General features: G+C 46.9%; 1 protein-coding gene across 1 annotated transcript in view; it reads right to left on the bottom strand.

Annotated features, from left to right (window-relative positions):
- Positions 1-23,319, bottom strand: part of BSN (bassoon presynaptic cytomatrix protein) — a 530,858-nt gene extending 507,539 nt beyond the window's left edge. The window contains exon 1 of the mRNA XM_059716147.1: positions 23,036-23,319. Within this exon, the coding sequence (XP_059572130.1) occupies positions 23,036-23,214 (179 nt within the window). The 5' untranslated portion in view covers positions 23,215-23,319. The remainder of the gene's footprint in view (positions 1-23,035) is intronic.
- Between the last annotated feature and the right edge of the window lie 3,149 nt (positions 23,320-26,468).

Consider the following 26,468-nt stretch of genomic DNA (forward strand, 5'->3'; position numbering starts at 1 on the left):
AACAGGCAACAGAGAACTTGGAACTGTCCAGGGCTGGAGATTCCACTAAAACAGGTTGGATAGGCACTTGGCAGTTTTAACAATCTTAGTGCTCCAGTCTCCCAGCTGTTCAGACATCCTGCCAGCATGCCGCCACTGCTTCAACACCTCCAGCACTTGTTATATTGTGTGTATTGTTCCAAGTCTACTCTATATGTAAATCAGCTCTCCCTTCTTTGTTACTCCAGGAAGTGGGAAAGCAGTAAGCCTCAGGTTTTGCCTGCAAAACTACAAGTATGTCCACACTCAAATTTCCTTTATGGAGGCAGAACCTTTTTTCTGCAAGCAGCAGAAGCCTTCTCCCAACTCAAAGAGGCTGCCAGAATGCATGCTAGATGTGGATGCTCTGCTAGCAGCCATGGACCCTTAAACAGCTGATGCCTCCCAAGGTGCATAGCACCCCTGATGACAGCTGCCCTGGTTGAGCTCCACTGCTTGGCAGTAGCTGCACAGCTGGACTTCTGGCAGTTTTCCTGTGACAGGGGCTGTCTGTCAACAAAACTTCTGTTGGCAGAATGTTTATAATGTAGACAAGCCCCCAATGAGATGTTCTCAGCTGAATGAGAACACTCCAGAGAGGAATACAGCCTGAAACAATAAATCTGGGATGTGTTAATTTATCTCACTCCCTTTTCTCCAGAGCCAGCATGCTGATCTCATCCCCTCCCCTGATCCAGGTGTGCTTTATGCTCTAGAAGTGCCACTCTCAACTTCTCATCCATGTGATGGCCAAAACCCTTTATATTCCAGTGTATGCACAGGAAGAAGGACCCTAGTTCACAGGTCACAAGGCCAGGGCCCCACAATCCCTGCTCACATGGCAGTTCAGAGATACCCCCCTCTAATTAGTTACAAAATTAGTACTCTTCAACATAGTTATACTACTCAGAACGCATTTTCCAGAGTGCATAGGCAAGGCTCAGATGAAGCAAGGAAACTGACGTTGGATGGGGAACCCAGGATGGGAAGGAAGACATATCTGAGGAAGACCCAAGAGAACAGAACTGGAAATAGCTGGGCAAGGAAACTGGAAATGGGGGCAGGAAGGAAGGAAAAGGCCGGGAACCAAGCAGTAAGCCAAAGAGATGGTTAAGTGGAGTAAGGAATATGAGTAGAACTGGATAGCTGAGGAAGATGGAAACAAGGGGTGCTTACAAAAGTTACATTTTTCATGTGATCAGGCCCCTGAAAGTGCTCTACAGCCATGACATACACAGCTCCAGAGCACTTTTAATTTAGCCAACCGTATGGAAAAAAAAAAAAAAATCAACTCCATCAAATGAGGTAATACTTGAAGGCGCTCCAAAGCAGAGTATCATAGGCAACTTGTGTTCCCTCCAAAGTTAACATTTCCCACTTTGTGGGGCTGTCAGCAAGGAGGTGGAGGGAGAGGCAGAAAAGGAAGTGTTGGGGGGGGGGGGGGGGCAGAGAATGGAGCAGTCAGCAAGGAGATGCTGGCTGCTCTGCCTGACCTGAGCTCGGGGTGGGGGAGGGAGTGCATGGGAGTGCAGGGTGGAACAGAGGCGCCTAGCGTTGCAGTTCTCCCCTTCCCCCCACTCCCCAGCTACCCTGACTCAGGTATTGGGGGGAGCTGAGCCAGGTCTGCAAGGTAAGGGGATGCCGTTCCACCTTGCCCCCCTACCCCCTCCATCTCCTACCCACCCCAGCCAGTAGCTCTGTGCTTCTACTGTCAAGAAGCCCAGGTGAGGGTGGGGAAAGGGAACCCCCCTCACCTCAGCCCCTCCCCCCCGCCCCCCCCCGAGCACCTGGGGTACGGGAGGGAGGTGAACCAAGCTCACAAGGTGAGAGGAGGCTCCCTTCCCCAACCCATGCCTAATTATGAGCAACTGCATGCCTCTTAATGGACCTTCCCACTCCCATTTGTGATTAACCATTACGCTTGTTTGCATTCCATCTCTTCTCAAGTTTTTCATCCCTCACTGCATTGCACTTTTGTTATCAGTAGGGGTGCACTGATAGAGATTTTTGGGGATGATACCAATAGCTGATATTTAAGGAGGCATATCAGCTGATACCAATCCGATTTCCAATACAGCTGCCTCCAGCTGGTAAGTCTGGTGGGGGGGGGGGGGGGGAGGGGAAGGGCCTTGAGGGGGCAGATCAATGCTCTCCACAGTGAGAAAGGGGGCAGGGCAAGGCCCTGCCCGGGGGGTGGGGGGAGCAGAGCCAAAGCTCATTGGGATGGGGGGAGGGGAGGTGGCTCCTGCTGCTGCTTGCACCCCAGGAGGGCATGGGGGGGTCATATGCCCCTCCGATCTGCGCAAGGTGGGCTGTACAGGGCTGTTCTCAGCAGGGGCTGGGCTCAGAGTGGGCACTGGCAGCACTGGAAGGATGTTGTATACACCACAAATTTCGCTGCCACCGTTTCCAGCACCGCCACCACCAGCCACTTAGCGCAGCCCCAGCTCAATGCCCCATCTACACCCACGCGCTGGGAAGAGCCAGGCCTGTGCCAGGTGGCTGGTGGCACTGGGAGCAGAGCAGTGGCAAAATTTGGGCTGGATGCAGCATCCTCCCAGTGCTACTAGTGCCTGCTCCAAGCGCAGGTCCAACCGAGAAGAGCCCTGTGCAGCCCCAACTGCATGCAGCCCACCCCATCCCATGCAGATCCGGAGGACACCCCCCCCCCCCCGTGCCCTCCCGGAGTGCAAGCAGCAGCAGGAGCTGTCCCCCCACCAGCCATGGCTCCAGCCTCCCCTGCCCCATCTGGGCAGCACCTGCTCCTGCCCCCTCCTTTACCATAGGGGGCGTTGATCTGCTCCCCGCCACAACCCTTCCACCACACCAGACTTACCAGGTGGAGGCTGTGCTCCTCACTGCCCTGAGTGCTGCACTGTGGTTGCGCGTAGCATGGACATTTATCAGCCAAATTAATCGGCCCCACTGGGCCAATATCTAATGCAATAAATTTTTTTTAATATCAGTACCGATCCAATAATTGGACCAATGCATCAGTGCACCTATAGTTATCAGGTTACTTGTTCACTTATTGTTTTTGTGCTTGTTGAAGAAAGCCTTCTATTATTTTCTTAAAAGACCTTTATTGATCATTTAAGGCAGATAAATACATATTTTAAATTTAGTTCATGGATCAGCTAGGCAGTGGGCCAGGAGATTCACATAAAACAAGACAAAGTCTGTGCCCTGCCTGTAATTGTTGCTTCCACCAACACAAAAGGAAAAAATACAGAAATATCCACTTCACACAAACCTCAGCCTTAGAGGCAGGCAGATGTACTGTATTTTTCTGGATCTATCAAGTGCCTGTAGCACATCAAGGAACTCTTGACAAGAGGTGTTCATGCTGTGCTCTGTATGGCTTGAATATGGTGCCAACTCCTTTCCTACTTTTTCTTATGGATTTGTCCTAAGTGACCAATGGAAGTTAAAAACAAGAGACTTCAGGGAACTCTCCTCCATACTGCTGCAGCAGCTGTCCCACATATCTCTTGGAAAGACATGGCATCAAGGGACATTGTGATACTTTTCCCCAATTTAGTATATCCTAAATTAAGCCCTACATGAATCTAGACACAATCATGATAACAATTTGTAAATTCTTGTACCATTTATTTTTATTCCAATTTTGTCCTGATCTTACCAAGTACTGATCTGTCCATAGATCAGTCTAAGCTCCAATTCAAAATTTAGAGCAGGGGTTGTCCACCCCCAGCACACGTGCCGAGCATGGCATACAAGGCCATTTTCCTTGGTATGTGTTGGGGTCAGGGTCAGGGTCAGGGCCAGGGCCAGGGCCGGGGAGGCAGCAGCTGTTCGCAGTCTCCCAGCTGCAGGCAGCCCTGGCTCTGGGTAGCTGCTGCCAGCCAGGAGCCCAGGCAGCTCCCAGCAGATGGCTGAGAGGCTGCAAACCCTCCTGAGAGCAGCCCAGGCACCATGGCAGGCAGCAGCTACCCCAGGGCTGAGGCCAGCTGCAGCCAGAAGGCTACGAACGGCTGCTGCCCTCCCATCCCCAGCCACAGCCCCAACGGGCACAGTGCTGGAATCTGCTGCATTCCCAGAGCCCAAGGCCGGGAGACAGCTGGGGCCAGGGCCAGAGGGCAGCAGCTGTTTGTATCCTCCCAGCTGCAGCCAGCCCAGGTTCTGGGTAGCTGCTAATAGCCAAGGTGCCCGGGCTGCTCCCAGCAGCCAGCTGGGAAGATGGAAGCCCTGCTGCAAGCAGCCCAGGCTCCATGGCTATCAGCAGCTACTTGGAACCTGGGCTGGCTGCAAACAACTGCTGCCTCCCCGCCCCGGGCCCTGGCCGCCTCCCAGCCCCAGCCCCATCCCCAGCCCCAGCAGATACTGGCAATGTTTCCCGCTGTGCTGCCTTCACCGACATTTCTGCAGAGCAGCGTTGGAACCTGGCACAGCAGGGCACAGCGGCGGGGGGGGGCACAGAAAGCTGCCAGCCGCTCACAGCTCCCTGCTGCCCTGGCCACACTTCCCCTGCAGGCAGGGGCAGCAGCGAGGGGCACAACCTTGCATGCTGCCCACGCTGCTCCCATGCACACAGGGGAAGTATGACCCAGCAGCAGAGAGGCTGCAGCAGCAGGCAACTTCCCTGTGCAGCCCCTCCGTGTGCTGCCGCTCCAGGTTGCACACACCACACTCCAGAGGGCCCAGGGGAGGAAGCAGGGCTGGAAGCACAGAGTGTGCAACCCGAAGCGGCAGCACACGGAGGGGCCACACAGGGAAGCTGCCTGCTGCTGCAAGCTCTGCGCTGCCTGGGTCACACTTCCTGTGTGCACAGGAGCAGCGTGGGCAGCACGCAAGCTTGTGCCCCTTGCTGCTGCCCCTGCCTGCAGGTGAAATGTGGCCAGGCAGCAGGGAGCTCAGAGCAGCAGGCAGCTTTCTGTTCCCCCCGCTGTGCCCTGCTGTGCCAAGTCCCACATACTGCTCTGCAGAAGCAGCGGCAAGGGCAGCACAGCAGGGAGTATCACCAGTATCTGCTGTCTTCCTGGAGCCCGGGGCTGGGAGGCAGCAGCTGTTTGCAGCTGGTCCAGGTTCTGGGTAGCTCCGGATAGCCACAGAGCCTGGCCTGGGGGACAGGGGCATGAGCAGGGATGGGAGGCAGGGACATAAGCAGGGCATCCTGCCATGTACCCCCTGCCCTCGTTTTGTTTTTTTGGCATGCCAGCACTCTGGCACCTTCCAAGGTAGGCATTGTGGTTTTTTTCAGCACTCTGGCCAAAAAGCATTGCCTACCCCTGATTTAGAGGGACTTTTGTTGCTGTTAAACTTATTGGTAGAGCAAGGGTACACAATGAAGTGAAAACACACACACACACTTATCTACTGCTGACCAGTAAAAGTGGATAGGATCATGCTCAGAGAGCATGGTCAGGGCATGACGTGTGTTCAACCTTGACCAAGCGGGTTTCTTTGTAGCCTTTGGGAGAAATGAAAAATAAAAACGTTGTTCTCCACTGCAGAAAAAAAAAATCTAAGACATAGAGCTTTCCCTCAGACAAATCCCCAAGCTAACAAAGGTAAAAACTGCTGCAGAAAATCCCAATTATCTCTACTTGTGCCAGCTTGAATTAATCCAACTCTCACCCTAAACTTAAAACCGACTTGTTTTACTCTTTGATAGACATTTTTGTATTTTATGAAGTCAGAGTTACTGCTATAAAGAGGAAGTAATGAAACCAATTGATATTTTTAGGAAAAATAGTTAAACAAGCCAAGATGCCAGAAATACTAGGGAAACCAGGCTATAATGTGGAACAGAGCTATGTGACAATACAAAAAATCCTGACTTTGCAATTCAATTTGCTTGTGACTGAGCAAATGCAACTCTAGACATTCTAATGGACTTTCTGCAGCTGTGAAAATTGCAGCTTCTTTTTATACATCTTGTAATTGCATCTTATAAATTTCTGTTTCTCTCACTGTTTGGGTCTTTAACTCTCAGCTGGCTCAAGCTCCCAAAGGAGCTAACAGCAGGTGCATAAGAAAGGAAGAGAAACAAGGCAGTGGGGAGGATATGAAGAGAAGGAAGAGGACAGAAACAAGAGGCCAGCCCGTGTCATTTCTGTAGCTTTAGTTTGTAAATGCTGTAAGAATAATACACTGTAAAAACTAACAGCCTTCACCTACCTCTCTCTCTAAGACTGTGTTCAGAGGCATTCAACAAGCTTCACACACTAGTTCCTGCCTCCCCCCCCCAAAAAAACCCCAACAACAAAACAACAAACTCTTCACATTCACTGACCTTTGTGTACCTAAAAGAAATTTCTTTATACAGGCAGTCCTCAACTTAGTGTTTTGAGTTACAACATTTCGCACTTAGGTTTATAAATTGACACTGTTTCAACTTTCTGATGTCAGTTTCAACTTTACAACACTTGATCCAACACCATGCCATGCCAGCAAACAAGTCCGCTGTGTCACCCATCTCCCTGGAGAACATCTGTCCAAACTTCCTTGGACAGTTTCTTTAAAAAAAAGCAGACAAGACTTCAGAAAAACCTGCAGCCAAGACTCCTGAGAAGACTCCAGCCAAGAGCCTTTCAAAAAGTCCAGTAAAGTCACCTCAGAGAAGTCCTTCCAAATCCATGTGATTGCTATTTACAATATAAATACATTAATGTGGCTATATTACTCGTTTATAATTGATTGAGTACAAAATTCTGGGTTATTTTTGGTGAAAATAGGGTATCGGGCCTTGGTTCAGGAACCAACCCCCCCCCCCCCCCCCAATAACATTGTTTCCTATGGGAAAATCAGTTCCGAATTACAACATTTTGACTTAAGATGCGGTAATTGTGTCATAAGTCCGAGGACTGCCTGTACCACCAAATACAGTAGTCTTTCCATTCTTGAAAGTAAGGATTCATAATCACATATGCCTGCTGCAGAGGTTGTACTAATATTGACCATAAAGCCCAACAGATGTGAATGGTAACCTTTCTTAGGGACATCACTCTGCTAAAAATTTCCTGGTTTAGGTGTCTTAACATAGCAAGAGACTGTACCAGGGATTCACTCAGAGCCAGTGTAGATACTGCATAACCTTTAATGCCTTTAGCAAATGAGATAAAGGGAAGAATTCCATTACTTTTTGTGTACTTAAACGGCACTTATCCACCCATGCAAGTAGACTCTTTGGCAGTTACGCACAGAGTGCAAGTCTATTTATTACCTCCACAGTGTGGATGCATAAGTGTACATCTGTACACTGTGCATGTCTAATAAGCCATGCACTGAGCAGACAACTATGTGGCTACATAAGCATGTACATTAATCTAAATCTTGGAAAAATCAAGGAGAAGGAGGGTGCTCCTACATTTTAGCCCCACTAGCTGAGAGCTTAAGGCAGTTGCTCAGGAAGTTAGAGTTCCAGGTTCTCAGCCCTCTACTCAAAACACAGATGGCTTGAACCTAAATTCTCTGTGACTTCCTACTCTAACATTCAGACGTTACACAGAAGTTTCTGCCCTTTGGGAAGAAGGGTTCAGGCTAGAATCCAGGGCCCATTCTCTTGCAAAACAGCAGTCTCACTAAGCTACAGTCTCTCTGGCATGGTCTCTTCCTCCAGGCCGCCCAAAACTCCTTCCCTTGGCTGCCCATGAGGCCAGCTTTAAAGAAGGGATGGGAAAGAGACTGGATAAAGCTCAACTTGGAGCCTGGCAGTCCAAGTACTATGCTGGAAAGTCAAAGAAATAAACTTTCAAATTCCTGTTGGGTATGCAGGGGAGGAGGGGCGGGAGGTGAAGAGGGAGAAGCTCAGCTAGATCCTGGGCCTCCTGGATGGGTGCCCTAATTAGAGAATGTCTTGCATTTGCAAGCTTGTCTAACTCTATCCCACCAGTGCAGTTGGTCCAATACAAGATAGACATCAATCCTTGTCTCTCTCAATTCCTGGACCATCACAGCTACATCTCACTAACACTGCCCTAATTACTAGGCTTTTATGTTAAAATATAGGAGAGAGATTCTTAAGAAACTAATACCCAGTCCTGGGTTTTTGTCCAGTTACAATTTTGTGATTCACACAAGTACATTGGTAACGCACATGTAGTCATGTATGGGCCCAGACAATTTGTGGCCTACTATGCATGCTCAGTATACATACTCATGTGCACAACAGAGTCACAAACTGTGTATAGGTTCCAAAAATGTCACATAGCTGAAAAGTTCCCATTTAGGCCCACTTAAGACTTCTGTTGAGTCATCTTACTTTAAGAGATCATCTGAAAGATTTTACCCTCTGCAAATAAATACCATGGCTCTTTTGAGATCTAAGAAATGTAAATTTCATTCACTTCAGTGATGTAGAATTAATTCACTTAAGTAATGTAGAATTCAGAAGCCCCCCTCCGCCTGCCAGTCCAGGCCTGCTCCACTGCAGCTTAAATTGTTTCCATCTCAGGTGCACATGTAGACAGTACACCTGGGAGTAATTTACTCCAGTTCAAACTGTTCCAGAGTTTATTGCTTCGTGTAGATGCACCCAGAGAGTAGTAACCAACATGACACATCCAGCTCTGTAAGGAATTTCTTCTTGTAATCTTCATTTTTTCATGGACATTTAATATTGCAGCATCTCTTATTCCTCATTAAATTTAAAATGATATGAAATTAAGAAGCAAGCTAGACACCATGTCAGAAAAAAGAGGTTAAAATGTAATTTCCTTATGTAACCCTTCTGCCAGGCACCAGTCAGCAGCAACAAGGGCTGGGTTCAGATTTCAGGGTACCCAATAAGTTCTCACTATGGCTAGAGTCCCCACCCAGAAATCTAGGATAACTGAATTTGGATGGGGTGTTCTACATAAACAAAACCCCCTCCTTGCAGGCAGTGTAAACATAAAAGGACAGATTTATTACAGAAGGCAAAGTCAAAGAAAACACCAAATGCAATTCAAACACTTAACTACAAAGTATAGTCTCCAGCATGCACCCCTTCTGGGGAGACTCCACCCATGCCCAGGCAGTCTGAGACATGGGAGCTCACCCAATGGGTTAGTTTTGGGGGCCTGCACCCCTATACCTGCTACTCAGAAACAGACTGGATGGGGGGCCCTATTTTACGAGCTGTTCCTTGGGGTTTGCTGTACCTCAGGGAGCTGCTAGTGAGCATAGGTCCTTCTGTGATGCAAAGGATCCCACACTGCTCCCTGGAAAAAACTGTACAGCACAAATCTCCACTTCCACACAGTGGCTTTGAGGGGGCAACTGCAGCTCTAATCAGTGTACTGCACCCCAAAATTCCTAGTCCCAATCCCACAGCTCCAGTTTGGACAGGAAACTACAAAAGAACTCAAAGAAGAGCCAAGACTATCCTGAACTGGGGCCTGGACTAGGTAACCAAAGAGAGACCAGCCTATTTGCACTGGGTTTGGGCTACAGCTAGCACCCAGCCACACTGCTTGGTGGGACATAAGCTACAAAAGCAACAAAACGTGCCAGGCCTCAAGCCAGGCCCAGAATGGCTAGCAACACTTTCAGGTGCCAACCCTGGTCAGCTTGCTCCAGGGATGACTACCCCTACGGTATTATCCCACTCAACACCCAGGAAAATTAAAAGGGGGTCAGGCCTATTTGCGCCAGGGCTTGAAATACAGTAGGGCTCAGTCACATAGCTAGGCTGAGACAAAAGAAATTGCCACAGCAACAAAAGTGCCTGATCCAAAACTGCGAGGCTTGAATCCTGGTCAGTTTGCTCCAGGGATTAATACGTCCACTAGGGTTACCACCTCCGAGTTTATTCTGAGAGGTTTCCGGAACGGCAACATGCCCACAACAACACAAATATGCCCACATGCTTGTGTACATCAGTTACAAATTACACTGCATAGACTTAGTCAGGAAGGCAAATGTACATTATTATTACATGTTAAAAACCCACTGGACTACTGTATAAAATCAGATTCAACATTTAATATTTAATTTAATGAATGCCCTTTCATTTATCTCCAGGGTGACTCTCAGTAGGTCTCCCAGAGATTATATCTAATTCCTGGAGACTCCAATGCAATCCTGGATGGTTGGCAACCCTAACCCCCATGATATCATCTCACACAAGACCTCAGGAAAAACAAAAGTGAGGAAAGAAGGGGAAGAGAAAAGAGCCTCAAGCCCTGAAAAAAACTCTCCCTTTACCTGAGGCTTGTCCTTCACATAGCTCCAGCTCACTTCTCCAGTGAAGTGGGAACCCCCCCATGGGAAGCAGTTCTCTCCCCAACTGGCATTCAGCTTTGCAGCCTTCAGCAGCCCCAAAAAGAGAGAGATTCAAGCCTCAGTCGAGAGATCCCTATATGCCTCATCATTACATCACCCCAAATATCCAATAAGGCTCCCAGCCTCTCTCTCAACCAATTAATTAAAAAAACCCCAAAAAACCCACTGCCCAGCCTAGCCAGTCAGGCTAGGGGCCTGGTCTTCATGCTTACAGTCCATAGCAGGTTATGTTTACAAAGGGCCTAAATGTAAGGGCCTATTTGCCTCAGGTATCAAGACACTGCAGGGGGCTTTTTTTGCCTAGTTTCTCCTCGGATTACCCAAGCAGGGGAGTAGACAAGATACAATTATAATACATACTATACAATTCAGACACATAAAAAAACCCATAATCATATTTAAACTAAGACACACTCTGTCTTAGTTTGTACATTGTGTTTGTGTTATACTTATGACAACACCAAGAGGCTTTTCTCCTTCAAATGAATATAAAAAAAAAAATATCTACATGGGAGCTGAAAACTCTTTACACAGCCCCAGATTTCTTTGCTCTTCTTTTTGTTAGGAAGCAGCTACAATGGCATTCTTTAATATTCCACTTGCCAGCCTACATCTGATAAGTACAGTTAAATTCCTTCTACTTTTATAGATAGTTACTGTTTCAGAGCTATGTTTTCTACTTAAAATGAGGAATCACTAGGTAAGCTCTAGAAATTGTAAGGATGTTATATTCCCCAGCTATACTTCCCTTAGCAATTCACTTTTCTGACTTTTTAATCACAGAACTGAGACCTTTATGTCTAATGGGATTAGTTAGTGTTGCCAACACTCAAAAAAGTTAATTTGATATATCAAGTTAATAAAAGTAAAAGGTACTAGCCTAAAGCAGGCAACACAAAGCAACATAAATTCAAATCAATGTTAATGCAAGTTCAGCCACCAGTAAAATACTACATAACATTATGACGGATGAAGACTTCAGTATGACCTTCTTCAGAGCGATCTGGCTGGACAACACAAGAAATACTGTTTAATACCTCGTCCCCTCCTTCTGTTTATCATAGACACAAAAAGGACAAGAAAGCAGGAGGACTGAGCACAGATATCGACTTCATGACATACTATACTCCAACTCAGTGGGGGCTAACCTTTTTTGCATGCATGCCCCAAATTAGCTCCATATCCTCCTCGAGTGCCCCTCCAAACTGCTGCTGTGCTTTAGACTTCCTTCCCTGTGCTCCCTGCCTAATCTTTTGCTCTAATTTATGCTTTCCATGCTACCTGCCATTGTACTGCCCACCCCCCTCCAGTCTGCCATGTCAGAGGCTGCAGTATGTGCCCTAAGTGGCATGGGCAGGTTGGCCATGCCTGATCTACCAGATTTCTGAAATTCTTCCTTCACACTACAGGTGATAATGACCCTCCTCCTCTTTGATAGGTCTTGATTTCCCATTAATCAAGCTTCTTTTCTTCTGTTGTTTGTCTGTTACCTCTGAGAATCTCTCCTCCAGTTTCACAGCCCTAAACATGGTTTTAAATCAGTCTTGCTGTACCTGCCTCTTCCCTCATATCTGGTGAAAAATACCTTGTAATTCAAAACCTCATCTAACCTTATCCCCACCACATAGTTGGTCCAATAAAAGATACCACCCACAGAAATCCCTGCCTCTCATAATTCTTGGATCATCATGGCTACAACATCACTCCAATGTAGAGAGCACTGCTTTTGTCTTCTCCAATTTCAAGTTTTTAGATAAGACAATGTCATTTGAATTCAGTCATCTAATGACAGAAAACAAACCAAATCAACGTCATGCTCACTTACAGACCTCCAAGGATTCAAGGGTTCATGAAAGGAGCTGACTGAGACACTGTCAATGGTGGTAATAAAATACCCCACACTTGTTATCCAAATATTCCTCAAAATCCACTTTGACAAGGCAATAAACATTAAACATCCATAACTAGTTTTTTCGCTTGCATCTCTAGAGTTCCCACAAATCATCACAGGTCCAGATCACAGAGCCAGTCAAACATAAGGGAGGTCTTTGAATTAGACATATACCTAGAGCAGGGATGGGCAATTATTTCAGCTGGAGGTCTGCTTAATGAGTTTTGGTGAGCTGTTGAGGACCACAAGGGTAGCTCTGCCCCTTGACAGGTGACCTGATCACTGCCTTGGGACTGGAAGTCCCACCGCTAAACCCTGACCTTTACTACCAGAAGCCCCTCCCCTTGTACCCAGAAATACTTCTTTTGGAAAGGGGGTTTGCCATCTTGGAACCAGAAAAAAAATTACACACTAAAAATCAAACATCCACAATAAAATATTTTAATTTTATTTCAAAAAATATTTTGTCCTGATTTGCATGTGTTTACATTGTATGTATAGAGGTGATTGCATAATAGCTCAAAATGAAGTTTTACTCTTGTATATTATGGGGGAGGGTGGAGGGGTGTGGGGAGGGGGGCACGGGCAGATGTGTATGTGGGATGTTGGTGTGTGTGGATGTCTGTGTGGGGTTTGTGGGGAGTGGGAAGGTGTGGGTGTGTCCCTGTGCATATGTGGAATATGAGGGGTATGAGTGGATGTGTTTGTGGGGATGTGTGAGTTGGTGTGGGGCTGTGGGTGTGTATAGGTAGGGTTTGTGGGGGAGTATTTGTGGGGAGCTGTGGAGTGCGTGGAGGGGGATAGTGGCTGAGGGAGAGTGGGTGCATGTGGGACCCCCTACACACAAGCCCCACCCCCCCAAATCACACATGCCCCCACACTGTGCACAGCCCCTGCCTCCAGCAGCAGCAGGGCCTTGGGGTACTCATGGCCCACAGCAGGTGGAGGCCCCCAGAGGTGCACAGTCCTGGCGAGCCCTAGGACGGCATGTGGCCGGGCCACCAGCACTCCCACCCAACTGCCACTTTGCTTCCATGCACTGCTGCTGTCCCCCAGTTGTCACCACTTCCCCCCAGCCACCACTGCCACTTTGCTCCCCAGTCCACCCGCTGCTGACTCTGCTTCCCTACCCGCAGGACTGGGCCATCCAACGGTTGAGGGTGTAAACGCGGTGTGCACTGCCTCCGCAGGAATGAGTGGGGCTTGACCCCATGCAAGCCCAGGGCCAGGCCAGATGCAGTGAATGGGCAGGCACCTGCCCACAGGCCATATTTTGCTTGCCCCTGACCTAGAGGATTTTACAACCCAGCCACTCTTTTATAGGCCATCAGCCATTTAAGGCAGTTGTCAATATTCTCTCATCTCTCAAATAACTGAAAGAGTTTGTGAGCTTGGACCATCCACAAATACTCACAGGCACCATCAGATTCCAAAACACAATAACAGACACTCCATTCACTGTACAAGAACCATTTTCATAATGCAGCCTCAACCATTGACGTACTGGTCCTCAAACAGCGTCTTCCTCTGTAGCAACAATACAAGTCTCTTTGACTTTGACATGCCTGACCAGATGAAAAGAAGAACAGAAATTTTAAACAGACTGAAACTGAAAATATCTCAAAGACTATGGTGAGGCCGTATTATGGCCTTGGACAGTATTCCCTATGTCTTCCAAAGAAGCTGCTAAATCCCAACCCTAAGGAGATCCTCAGTATAAAGAAACCATTTCATTAACTCTGAGCCCCCAGTGAAGCATTCTGTTCTATCCCTGGCCATTTAAATACCTAGGATTTGGAGATATACAGAGCATTTTAGTACTGACACATCCAGGAGTATTCTGTTCTTGGACATGTAGCCCATGAGCTTGGACAGCTACAGAGTCACAGAAACTGAACATGAGTGGTAGTGGCCACAGCCCTAACCATGTAAGCATGTGGACATATAGCAGATTTAAATGCCTGAAAAAGAAGTTGAGGCCAGCACTACCATAAGAATCACCAAAAACACCAACATGAGGACTGTGCTTTAACTCTCATCTTCAGGCAGATGGGAGTGTCCATTAAAAATGGACAAACTAATAGATGCAAGGGTCAGATTTCTCACAAATAAAGACTGGAGAAAACTTCGACAAGAACCACTACAAACCTAATCTTCTTCCATACCAAGAGAAAAGTGCATTTCTTCAACTTTGTCTTTGCTAGTATAAACATTTAACATGGTGAACATACACCATATTTATTCAAATCCAAGATTAAACCCCTCCACCCCCACCTCCTGCAACAGAGAAGAAAATACTCATTTTAAAATTTGAGGACCAGCCCAGAGCAGGTAGTGTTGTGGCCCTGGCTCCAGGCTGGGGGTCAAAGCCAGAGATGAGCCACTGTGTGTTGGGGTGGGGGGCGGGCACATGTGTAGATGGTAGCAGGGGAAATCATGCTGTGGCAAGACCCCCACAGGGGAGACCATAAAGCAAGGGGTGCAGGAGAGAGACCCACTGTGTAAGGCTTGGAGGAAGAACAGGGGGGAAAAACTAGCATCTGTCCCCTGCCTTCCTCCCTATTGCTTACATTTGGCTCTGGCTTCCGTTGGGGCTGGAGCCATTGCCACTGCTTGGCTAGGGTGGACCAGGGCTGAGGCCAGAGCGACTGACTGCCCCAGAGCCAAAGCCAGAGACTCTCAGAAAGTAACAACTGCTAGTCTACGTTCAATCACTTCTAGAACATACTATGACACCCAAAACATGAAGCTGATAGAAAAAAAATTAGACCAAGTTATTTTAATAACAATATCAATGGTAAAAATTGCAATTACTGTGACTTCTTTCAAGTCTGAACTTAAACAAGCAAGATAAATAATACTTGTGCTTGCTGCTGAATAATGAGATACTTCTGACTTGTTCACTTTTGTTTTCTTTAATTTGAGATAGAAAATGTATTAATTCTAGGTATATATTTCTGACTTTCTTTAGGCTGCCTTCAATCTGTTTTCCCAAAGCTATCCCAAATACGTGCTTATATTTACTTGGGCTTCTGACAAAACCAGATCATTATTATCAAGTACAGAGTAGCTGCTTGCACCTAGAAGCACAAGCATTGGTCTCCATATGTTTAATACAGTTCATCCATTTTGGATATTGCCAAAATAGAGAAGAGGCAGCAAGTATTGCTGAGGTTGAGGCAACCTGGTAATTTTTTGGAAAGTAAAAGAGAATAGCTTTTCCACTCCTAGAGAATGATTGATATTACAGGAGACAAGAAATAAAACTATAGGGATGGGCAAATGTTCAAGGTTAATCCAACCACCTCATTTTAAATATGGAGATACAGAAGGGAAAAATCCAATAATAGGAAAAAAACCCACTGCTATTTAGTCAAAGTTTCATAGAAAATAGGGTCAGAAAAAGAGCATTATGATTATCTAGTCTAACTTCCCATGTAGCAGGGGCCATAACTTCCAGCTGAAGCCAAGTATTCCTTTCAAAAGGAGGACAGGTCTTTAAATAAAGACTTCAAATGGCAAAGAACCCACCATACCCTTGGATAAATTCTATTAAAGTAATGTTCCAATAATGAATTAAACTCACTATTAAAACCTTGTACTTCGCTTCCCATTTGAATTTATCTATCTTTACCTTTGAGCCACTGCAATTTATTTTGCCTTCATTAGCTATATTAGGGGTGTAGGTTGTAGCCATGTTGGTCTAAGGACATAGGCAGACAAGGTTCTTTAGGCGAATCTGATATCTTTTATTAAACCAACTTAAATAGTTGGAAAAAAAATTTAGCAAGCTTTTGGGTTTAAATACTCTGCGTCAGGCTGAGGAAGTCTCTACAGTTGGTGTGCGCTCTTCCTCGACGGAATGAATAGGAAAGAAGCCAGAGGCTGGTATGCATGCAAGACAGGCAGTCAGTGAAGATGTAAATTGAGGAATCAGTGGGTGAGAAACAGTCTGGATGTGGGGGAAAGAGAAAAAGGGGATGAATGTAGCAGTTAAACAGTAGAGAGGTACCTGGGAAATCAGATGTCAGGCAGGTTATAATGTGTCATAAATACAATGTCTATATTTAGTCCATGATTTTTTGTACCCAGGAGGAGCCTTAGCTACATTAGAGATGCTTACTATCAAATATCTTCTCCCATGATAGATATTTATAAACTTCACTTACAGATCTAGTTACCCCTTAATCTTGTTTAATAAGCAAAATTAAAAAAAACAAAACGTATTAAGTCTCACTGTATGGCAGGTTTTTTCAGACCTCAAATCTTTCTTGTGGCTATCTTCTGAACCCTCTCCAATGTTTCAGTACCTTTTATAAATTACAAAAAACAAAAGCAGACAATTTCAGTGCTGTGCACAATGGTAACATCACCCTATTCCTATTCAGAATTTCCCTGCTTATACATCACAAGATTCATTAGCCTCATCTGCCATAGCATTGCACTTGGAATTAGTGTTCAGATGGCTATATACTGAAAACACTTGAATTCTTTCATAGCTTTTATTTCTCATACACAGTCCTTCATCCTGTGGCCTAAACATTTTATTTCTACCCATACAACCTTGCATTTGCCCATATTAAAACATAAATGACTATACATTAGTGCAAGCTCGTCACAGCTAAAGATTAAATTTGAATAAAATTCCATTTCAAAAGAGAAGATCATCTCTCCCAACCAGTTGGATTTGTTTTTACTACTCTGCGAATTTAGTTTGTATTCTGTGAAAGATCCCAAAGAACCAAGAAGTTACTCAACCCTGCAGCTCCAAGAATGGTATACAGCATTCACTCCTATTTGCAATACCATAGTACCTACTCACAAATACATGGGAAGACAACAATTAATGCACTCAAGAATTTTAGTTTGCAAAGAAGTCAGGAGGAAAATTGTTTCTCTTTACATACCAAAATAACACTTGCCCAGCCATGCAAGTGCATGCTCAGTTAGCTACACAGCCAGCAATCCAATTCCATACATATTGTGGACACAAACATTCATATGGCTACAGAGGATGTGCAGTAGCCTGTGCTCTGGCCAAGCAAGTATGCACTACTGTATGTACATAAGTAGGTGAGCACAAGTCCCATATCTGCAGCAGGATGAAAAAGCCTAGGACTAGTTAAAGGGGCCAGGGAAAAGAGCCCTCCCATGTTTCAGCCCAGCAGACCAGTGGGTTAGGCACTCATCCTGAAAGCTGGAGAACCTAAGTTTAGGCTACTCAGGACCTAGAGCAGGTTTAAAGCTAAATTTCCCACTTCTCAGCACAGTGTTCTAAGAGATGAAGGAAGGTGGCATCACCACACTCCTTCCCCCGAGCTGTGCAGCACATGTGCAGTAAGCTCTCGGAGCAAACTGGCTTGTCAGCAAGGCATCTACTGGAGCTTGCATTGGCACAGCTCCAGAGCCCATGAGGCGAACACCACCACCACTCGCCCACTATTTTCCCCCTACAATGGAATCAGGCAATAGGCAAAAGGGTAAGCAGCAATGGCATTCACCATGCTGATAAACCAGTGAGTTCAGAAAGCTCACTGCACAGCTGAAGAGGGTGTGTCCACATACATCCTCCATACTTCCCTGAAGATCCTTTGAAACACCAGGTGACAGGTTAAGCATTAAACAGTCCCCAGTCCAGTCATCCTCTTGAAGCTGGGTCACTAAGCAGCCAAGAGAGGGACTGATGTGAGACTTGAGGAAGAAAACAAGCTAGGCAGCATGCGGTCAGTGAAACGACTGCTGCCCTAAAAGGCTTCTAGCTTAGCCCCTGGCTTCCTGTGGGCTGAAAGCTTCCATAATACACTCCATCCACTTTATCCAACAACTATTAAATGCAAGATGTAGTGGCTCAGCTTTAAAAGCTTCACTCCCTGATTGCTCAGTAGCAACAAGTTTTTTGCCAAGCTACAGTTTTATGACTTACACTTACTCAGGTACATGTGTATGAAGCTGTGTACCTGTCTGGCCAGAGTGCAACCTACTCAGCATGTACACTAGTAGTGCAGACAGGTAAGCATATAGAAACAATTGCAAACTATACAAGTGACATTTTTGGCTGGGTGCCATTTGGGCATAAAGTGAAACAGGATTGTGCTCTTAAACTGTGCAAGTGTAGTGGCCTTTGCAAATGTTAGTTTGCAAAGTTTCTTTCAGTCTACCTTCACCATACTCTTTTCCTGTCTTTTAAAATTAGCGTTGTTCTCAATCATCTCAAACTGCTACAACAAATGTATCTGCACCAAATTCACACCAACATAAACAATATCAGAACTGAATTTCAAATTCTATTCAATGCACTGTTTCTATGTACTGTTTACTTAGACTTCGCAAGCCAAGCTGGACTCCAGCCTTCACACTCTGCTAGGACTATTCTTTCATTTCCTAAACAATTTACTGCTTTACAATTTCTTACAATGTTCTGAAGGGAGAAAAATCATTAAGTGATTTGATACAAAGCAACCAATACAATATCTGCAAATAAAAGGCCCAGTATTACAAAGCCTTGTTGTTTTAGGATTACTCCTTTTGAACAAATGAAGCAACTCATGCAAAGATCGCTCATACAGGTTACTGCTCAGTTTTGTAACTCTTTAAGGACAGCTTACTCATGTGAATAGTTTCACCGAGCTATTGAGACTCCTTGAATTTACAAAAGACCCCAGTGATTATACGTTTGAGTGTGAATCTAGTTAGAACCTTTAAAATGCATAACTAAACACCAAAAAGCACTCTGCAGCAAGGGATGGAGGGAGTGGGAGAAGGAGGCAGGGAGGAAAGAAAGTAATTGATTGCATGTGTTGAGCAGGTTGCCAGAATAGAGACCCAAACCACTCGTCTCACTGCCAAATCCACAGTTACCCACTGCCTACAGCAAATCGATTGGTGGCAGTCAGTCATGGGGGTGAGTGGCAACAGTTGCAGTAAAGCAGGTGGGAGAGTCCTCACTAAATTTAGGAAATGCCGCCAAGGGCAACATTGAGTGGCACAGAGCAGCAGAAAGGCAGCAAGGAAAGTCGCCAGGTCGCGCGGGACAGCCCACACTAGGGCTAACCCACATTACTTAGGCTTACCCTTTGTATGAAGTTGCCTGCCTTGGTTGATAAAATGAGGTAATTTCAAAAGAATACAGATAGATCGCCCAAATCTTTAGGGAACTCTATTTCGCCTGCTTTGTCTTTTTGGATCTCCCAATTCCCATTCCATCAGTTTTACACAGATGGATGTTTCTCATACATTGCATTTACCACACTAGACTGGTTTTGATGGATTTATTATAATATATATTTTACAAGTATGTTCCTATATTTCACAAACATTATTTAAAAGTGTTGAGCAGAAAATAATCCTCCTCCAAAAGCTTTATCATTAAGGACCCTAAACATTATACCTGCTCCCTACTTTCCTACCATATAACTTCTATACCTTGATACAAATTAGCAATTAAAAATTTGTATGTGGCACTAGAAGGCAAGGCACAATGGACTGCAAGGATTTGCAGTGAAGCTGGTAAGAATACAACTTGTTATGGAGTTGCATTGGGGGATTCAAACTGTGTGCAGGTTCAGCCTAGAGCGGCCTGGATTTGCAGTGGAGTGTTGCACTCCAATTCCTCCTCTCTCGTTCATCCGAAAGAAGCTGCATTCTGAGGAACACTAGATTTGTTAGAGTGAAATCACTCTCTCTCCTTCAGCATCCCCAAGTACAAGCCCTATTTTCTATTCATCCTCCTAAAATGTAACGATTCATCCCTCATCCCTTAACATCTCAGTTCCACCCCATGGTGAGCTAACAGAACAAGTAGCCATGGTCATTACAACAAAAATAAGGCGGAGGTGAGAGATGCTGGAACACAGAAGAGAGTCTGGTGTTATGCAGGCAGTTGGGAAACCCAGTGCATCTTCTCGAGCACCAGAGCTCACCATCTCCATTCCCCAACTGCATCACAACTCCCAGGCCCTTGCATCTTTCATTTTTATTTACCATTTTTTCCCCAAAGAAGGCAGCCCTTTTGGAGGAAGACAGATAAGAGGGGAAAGGATGTAGTCAGTCATGTTTTGTGTCCTGCCCTATTCAGCACAACTGAACAGAACACTACTGTCACAAAATGGGGTGTTTTTCAAAATCAAAATTTTTAATAGGATGTCAGATTTCCAGAAAAAAATTCTGTTATCAAAACAGCAACAAAACTAAATCTCAGTTTTTCTGAATTTGTTCTAGATCAGGAGAAAAACAGATGCTGAAATAACTTTATTTTTTCTTTTTCAGCAACAGAGGGGAACTTAGAAACAGATTTCACACTGGTGGCTTTTCACTAGAAAGAGAATGGTGCTTCTGCATCAAAGCACCAGTATTTAAAGAGCTTGCAATACTGCTCCACTGCACACCATAGCAGCAGTGTAATAGGAAACCCTCAGTACACTGATGCCTTAGCACTCAGGTACTTGGCTTTCTATGGTGACAGTGCTGGAGAACTAGGCAGCAGCACCAGGGGAACCTTTCAAGAAACAATGCCTTCAAAGGAAAGTAAATGAGCTCTCACTCCCCAAGCCACCAAAGCAACCTCCTAAACTAAAATTTCTTTCCAAAGCCCTATTCGCTGCCCTCAAAGCCTAGACTATTCTGCCATCTCCCATCATGAAAACATCCTTACCTGACATCTCCACAATCCGCCAAAAATATCCTCTACTGTTCAGCCTGCCCCACCCACCCTTTGGTTCACCAACCATATTTACTTCTGAGCTGGGCTCTTCTGCACATAAGGCACATTGACAAGATCAGAAAATTGAAATAATTTGCAGATCTGAGCAGTTCTATTGGTTCATCTAGAAGTAAATCAATTAGGTTGTCCCAAATAGTTTGCTATGTATTTAATTTTTAAAAATTTCAAAAGCAGCCTATGTCCAAGACGTTACCACACAGAAAGACTGAGCATGATGTATAAAGAACCTGTCTTTGCTTAAACAGAGTAACTTGAAGAAAACAGGGAACAGTTTTAAAAAGGAACATTTTAACAGATTCCTCTGCAAATGTGAATATACATTTGCTAAGAAAATTCACTTGTTGAACTGAATCAAATTTTGACACTGCATTCAACCATGAAAGTCTAAAATAAGAAAAAAAAATATTAGTTCTACTTTAGGCACAAATTTCAGTGTGATAACTATTAAGAGCATCCTATTTTAATTTCTAACCAGAATACCTGATTTTCTGTACTCTAAATAATAAAGCAACAGGCACCACTGCTACTTCTTTTAAAATGTGTGTTACCTTCATGTGTCATTTTAACAGATCACACACTCCACATGCTGTAGGCAAACTGCACAATGACCAAGTATACTGCATTTCATTGTAACTTTGTTTCTCACATATGCTTTTCTCATACATATTAAATATAATTATGTTTTAGGATTGGCAAGCTTAATAAAATGCATTCAATCTTATTCCAAAATATAATCCCAAAACATTTCACTTTTGTTTTGTGTATAACGCTATATATCTCCCACAAAGATTTACATCAGTTTTTTCCCTATATAGGTGTACATCGTTTAGGTTATATAACCACATTTTTGTTCCAAGTCACAAATCAGATACAGTTAGGGTAGCCATATTCGGGATGCATGTTCCTATATTGTACAATTTAGTTACTGTCACTGGTGTTCTACAATCTAACAGTACTATAAAAGTAAGTGATGAAAGAAGGCTAGAGACACAGACAATAAACACGGGAATGATTTTTCTGCCTCACTTTCCATCCTGACACCAGACTGGATCCCATCACTCCTACCTTCCCTACACCCACAGATGCCCTTGTCCTTCTCTGCTAGCACTCCACCCACATCAGGCCACTTCTCCTGCCTTCTCTTCTAGTTCCCCCATCTATGATGTACCTCTCCGCTCTCTCCCGAAACTTCTCCCAAGGCCGTGTACCTCATTCTATTGAACACATGGCATCATTCACATTCGTTCCTAGCTCCTACTCACATACACCACATACATCTAGCCCACAAATCTGTCTAAACACATACATCTAGCCCACAAATATAGGCTGCTCCCTACCCACTCTCTTACACCTCTCCATCTCTCCAGCTGCCCCCTATTCTCCCCTGCCAGGCTCCCACCCTTTTCCCTACAGGTTGCACTTCTGCCAGCTCCCAGGTTTCTAACAGCTGCACCTGCCTTCTCCCCAGTTTCCCCCTCAATGCCCTTTCCCTGCATACTGTACCATGCTACCTCCCCTCCTTCTGCTGTATACAGCCTGCATTTCCATCTTCTCCTCTAAACACATTCCCACCCCTGCACCTGCTCTTCCCTGGCTCTCCCTGGCCTCTGCACCATACTGCCTCCCTTCAGGCAGCACCCAGATCTCTCCTAGCCGCTGCCCCCACATGCAAACTGCACTCCTACCATCTCCCCATTTCTCACCCCACACATGGTCAGCACGCAGCCTTCACCCTTCCTTCTCACATTCTCCAAGCAGGCTTCACACCATCAAATCCCCTTACACCCCTGCCAGGTGTGGCCGGGAGGGGGCTGTACTCTTCCACTTCGTCCCAGGCAGCCCCCAATGCACCCCTACATCTCCTGCAACACCCTCGTCAGCACAGGCAGCTTCCAGAGCCGCCTCTCCGGCAGGCTGCACCCCCCGCTCCCCTCCCTTGCAACGACGGGTGCAGACTGCGCTTCGCTTTCCCCAGGAGCCCCACGCAGACGCCTCGCTCTCCCCAGCCCCCGGGGGGCCCAACCCCGGGCCGGCCGCCCCCGAGACGCGCCGCGGCCGAGCGAGCCCCCGCTCCGGCCGCCCCTCCCGCAGCGCCCCCTGCAGGCTGCCGCCGCCTCCAGCCCTGCCCCCCGCGGCCGCTCCCCGGCCCCTTCCCGCCGCTGCGGGCCGAGCGGGCTCACCTGCCGGCGGGCGCCGGGGCGGCGGGGCCCAGGGCCGGCGCCCTACCCGGGAGCTGTCCGCCGCTGCCGGGTGCTGAAGGCGGCTTGGCGGCGGCGGGCGGCAGGGGGGAGCCGGCGGCGGGGCCGGGCGGCAGCTGCCCCTCGGCCCCCCCTCCCTCCAGGCTGGCCTCGTTGCCCATGGCGGGGGGGGCGCGGCGCGCGGGACGGGATCGCTCAGCGCAGCGCCGCCTCCGCCGCCGCCATCAGCCCAGCTCCACCATCTCCGCCTGCCGCCACACGGCGCATGCGCCAGCCGCGCGCGAGCCTGACGCCCGCCCTCAAAGAGCGCGCCTGGGATACGCGCGCGGCCGAGCCAATGAGCAGCGGCGGCGGACTCGGTCCCGCCCCCAAAGGGCACGTGAGCCGCCCGGCCAATGGCGACTGGCAAAGTTGCCGATCACCGCGAGCGTGCGCAGAGCCCGCCAATGGCAGCGTCGGACTGGACCGTCCCGCTGGGGCGCTCTCGCTGGCCAATGGGAAGCGTCCCCCGCCGCCCAGCCCGGAGGCGGTGCCCACCTGCTCCTCCGGTCCCGCCCAGCGCCCGAGGTGCCTGCGGCCTTCCTGGGTCTGCGCGAGCGGGTGTGGCCGGGCCGGGCGCGCCGGTAGCGCCGCGGCCTTGGCCAGTGTAGGGCCCGCAGCGAGGGGGCCCCTCCCCCACGACCAGGACGATGCCGGCGTTTGCGCAGAGCTCGGCCAGTGACGACCCCACCGCCAGCGCCGTCCTGCCCTTACAGCCGGCGGGGGGGGGGGTCTGCGCCACCCGGCCACCCTCCAGCGTGCGCACGGGTCAGCCAAGGGGAACCACCAGGTTTCCCGTCCAACGCTGACATGGCAGGCAGCTTGGCCAACAGGAGACGTGGCTCACTTCGTGTACCTTTTAAGGGCACGCGACACCTGACGAATGGGATCCATGACTGCTTCATCCCTGCTTGAAGAATGTAATGAGAACCAGTATCCCCCTACTCCTTCCACAGGCATGCGTCCTCCTGAGCTCCTCCCTCCCAGGCGAAGCCTGTTCCCTGCATAGTTAATGGAACAATACCCTTCCTTGTCAATTCCTCCCGCTGATCTAGAGAGTAGGAATCTAGATTTGGCAAATGTCGATCCTTCCAGATCATGGTGTATGCGTGAAAGGTCACCCAGACCTTCACTGCGTGTGCCTAGGCAGGAGTTTTGGAGGAGTGGATCCTGCCCAGACCTCCCATCCCTCTTTTAGGCCATTGACACAGAACCCAAAGGCCAGGCTGGGTCCAGACACTTGGTGCCTCCATGGCTGTAGTTCAGGGGTGCACAAAATGCAGCCTGCCAAACCATTCTATCCAGCCTGCGGGGCCCCTAAAAATTTAGAAAATTAATATTTATCTGCCCCTGGCTGCCTATCATGCAGCCCTCGATGGCTTGCCAAAACTCAGTAAGCAGCCTCTGCCTGAAATAATTGCCCAGCCCTGCTGTAGTTGTATAAGTATCCAGGAACTGAGGCTGGGTGCCCTGTGACAGACAAGGGTTCTACCACTGAACCACAGGGGACTCCAAAGAATGTAGAAATACTTTGAAAACTCCCACTGGAGAGGGCACATTCAGGGGGTTATTGCCAGCCTGTGACCTTGCTGTCATCACTGCTACAGGTGACTCCAGTTTTGAACCCCGTTAAAGAGCCATTGGAACATATGGTGCATTTTGTTTTCTTTCATGTTACATTATAATATAAATAGCATTGGTAATGCCATCATTTTCATTCATTGTAAAGGACTTAAGGCAAGATATAACTTAGTCCTGACACTTAAACCCAGAAAGGTTGTGTAGACCAGCCCTCACTTTCACTCTTTATGTACATGGTTAGTTAATACAAACCTGTACCCAACTAATCCCACCCTGTGTGCATATACATTTCCTTCCAATGGGAGTCCATACCAGCCCCAACTTCAGCACGCTTGCAGTACCACTAATGAGAGCCCATAGCTTCATGGTTTCCTTTAACCCTGGAGCCAAGTATACCTTGGACTGCAAAATGGGAGCCAGGCAAGGGTCATTTTGCCTCCACCCTCATAAACTTGAGCCTAAGTGAATTTGCTAGGCTGGTTCCCCACCCCCCACAAATTATGATTTCCACATTCAAGCAGCATTCAAGGAGAAGGAGATCCTGTTGAGCTTAGAACTAATATCCTCAGTTGGACCATTGTCCAGCCGCTCAGCATGACATCAGAGATCATGATCAGTGTGTAGGCCTAGTGATTAAAATAAGAATATGTTTTTCTTTGTACAATGAGTACTTATTATATGGAGAAAGTGAGACCCAGTGAAAACAAAACCCAGTAGTGACATTGTTGTAATCTTTTTCAAAGGAAGAGCACACTAAATACTAAATGTATTTGTAAACTCTGTTGTCCATTATAATCATTATTTCTCTAAATTCTTTTCTTGCTCTTAAATATAGAACTATATTGTAACCGTCACCAGATGCAGCCAATAGTACTAACTGGTAGCAACTGCCAGAAGTCGCCATAAATTGCCAGAAGTCAACCAAATTTCCTTTTAACCTCCTTCAGTTCCTGAGACACTGGACAGGTTTGTTTCCCCTCTGCCAGCAGGAGCCAGAGCTCCAGCTCTGATCAGTTACTGTTTTTAAAATAACAGTCCATTTCAGTCAACCAGACCCTGCCCCTCTTCACAGACAGCTCTCTCAGAACACTGCTCTCTGGGCCAAGCTGCCATACATACCCCAGCCCAAACTAGTTAGTAGGATACTGTTTTCTTCCCTCAACCTCAGGTAGTAAGCACAACTGCCAGCCACTAGCATTTCCCCACCAAGTATACTCAAGAAGGATTTCACTGACCTTCCCAGGATGAATGCATTTTGAAAAGTTCCTTTCAATGGTACAGTGGGATTACAGAAGCAGTTGGCATAGCTCAAGAATGAGTGCAAGTGCTCGAATTACAATAGTAGGAGGCAGTTATTAGCATATCCAATGCAGTTTGTGTCCAAGTGACTACATTCCTTCATTAGGACTTGGAAGATTCTCTGTAAAGCACAGAAATCCTTATGTCATTCAGATTGAGAACAAGACTTCTACAGTCATATCTAATTTCCAAGAAACATCCACAGATGCCACCAAATCGTAGCATCTGACATCCATGTCCAATAATTGTCACCAATGAGCTCAGTCAGCAGCTATTGACTTAAAGTAGGAATTCCTGGGTAGTTCTGGCCTGTGCCAGCTAGGAGGGCAGATTGGTTGGAATAGCTTTCTGGTTTTTACCTCTGAAAATCTCGCCAGCTGCCAGAACTGCCACCCAGAGATCCAAAACACTATCAATTGGTGCAGCTGCCCGTAACTGCCATTAGCTATCATTGACTATGTTCACTGCCAGTAGCTGTCAGTAACTGTCAATGTAT

This window comes from Alligator mississippiensis, chromosome 12 (assembly GCF_030867095.1).
Source record: "Alligator mississippiensis isolate rAllMis1 chromosome 12, rAllMis1, whole genome shotgun sequence".
NCBI classification, from domain to species: Eukaryota; Metazoa; Chordata; order Crocodylia; family Alligatoridae; genus Alligator; species Alligator mississippiensis.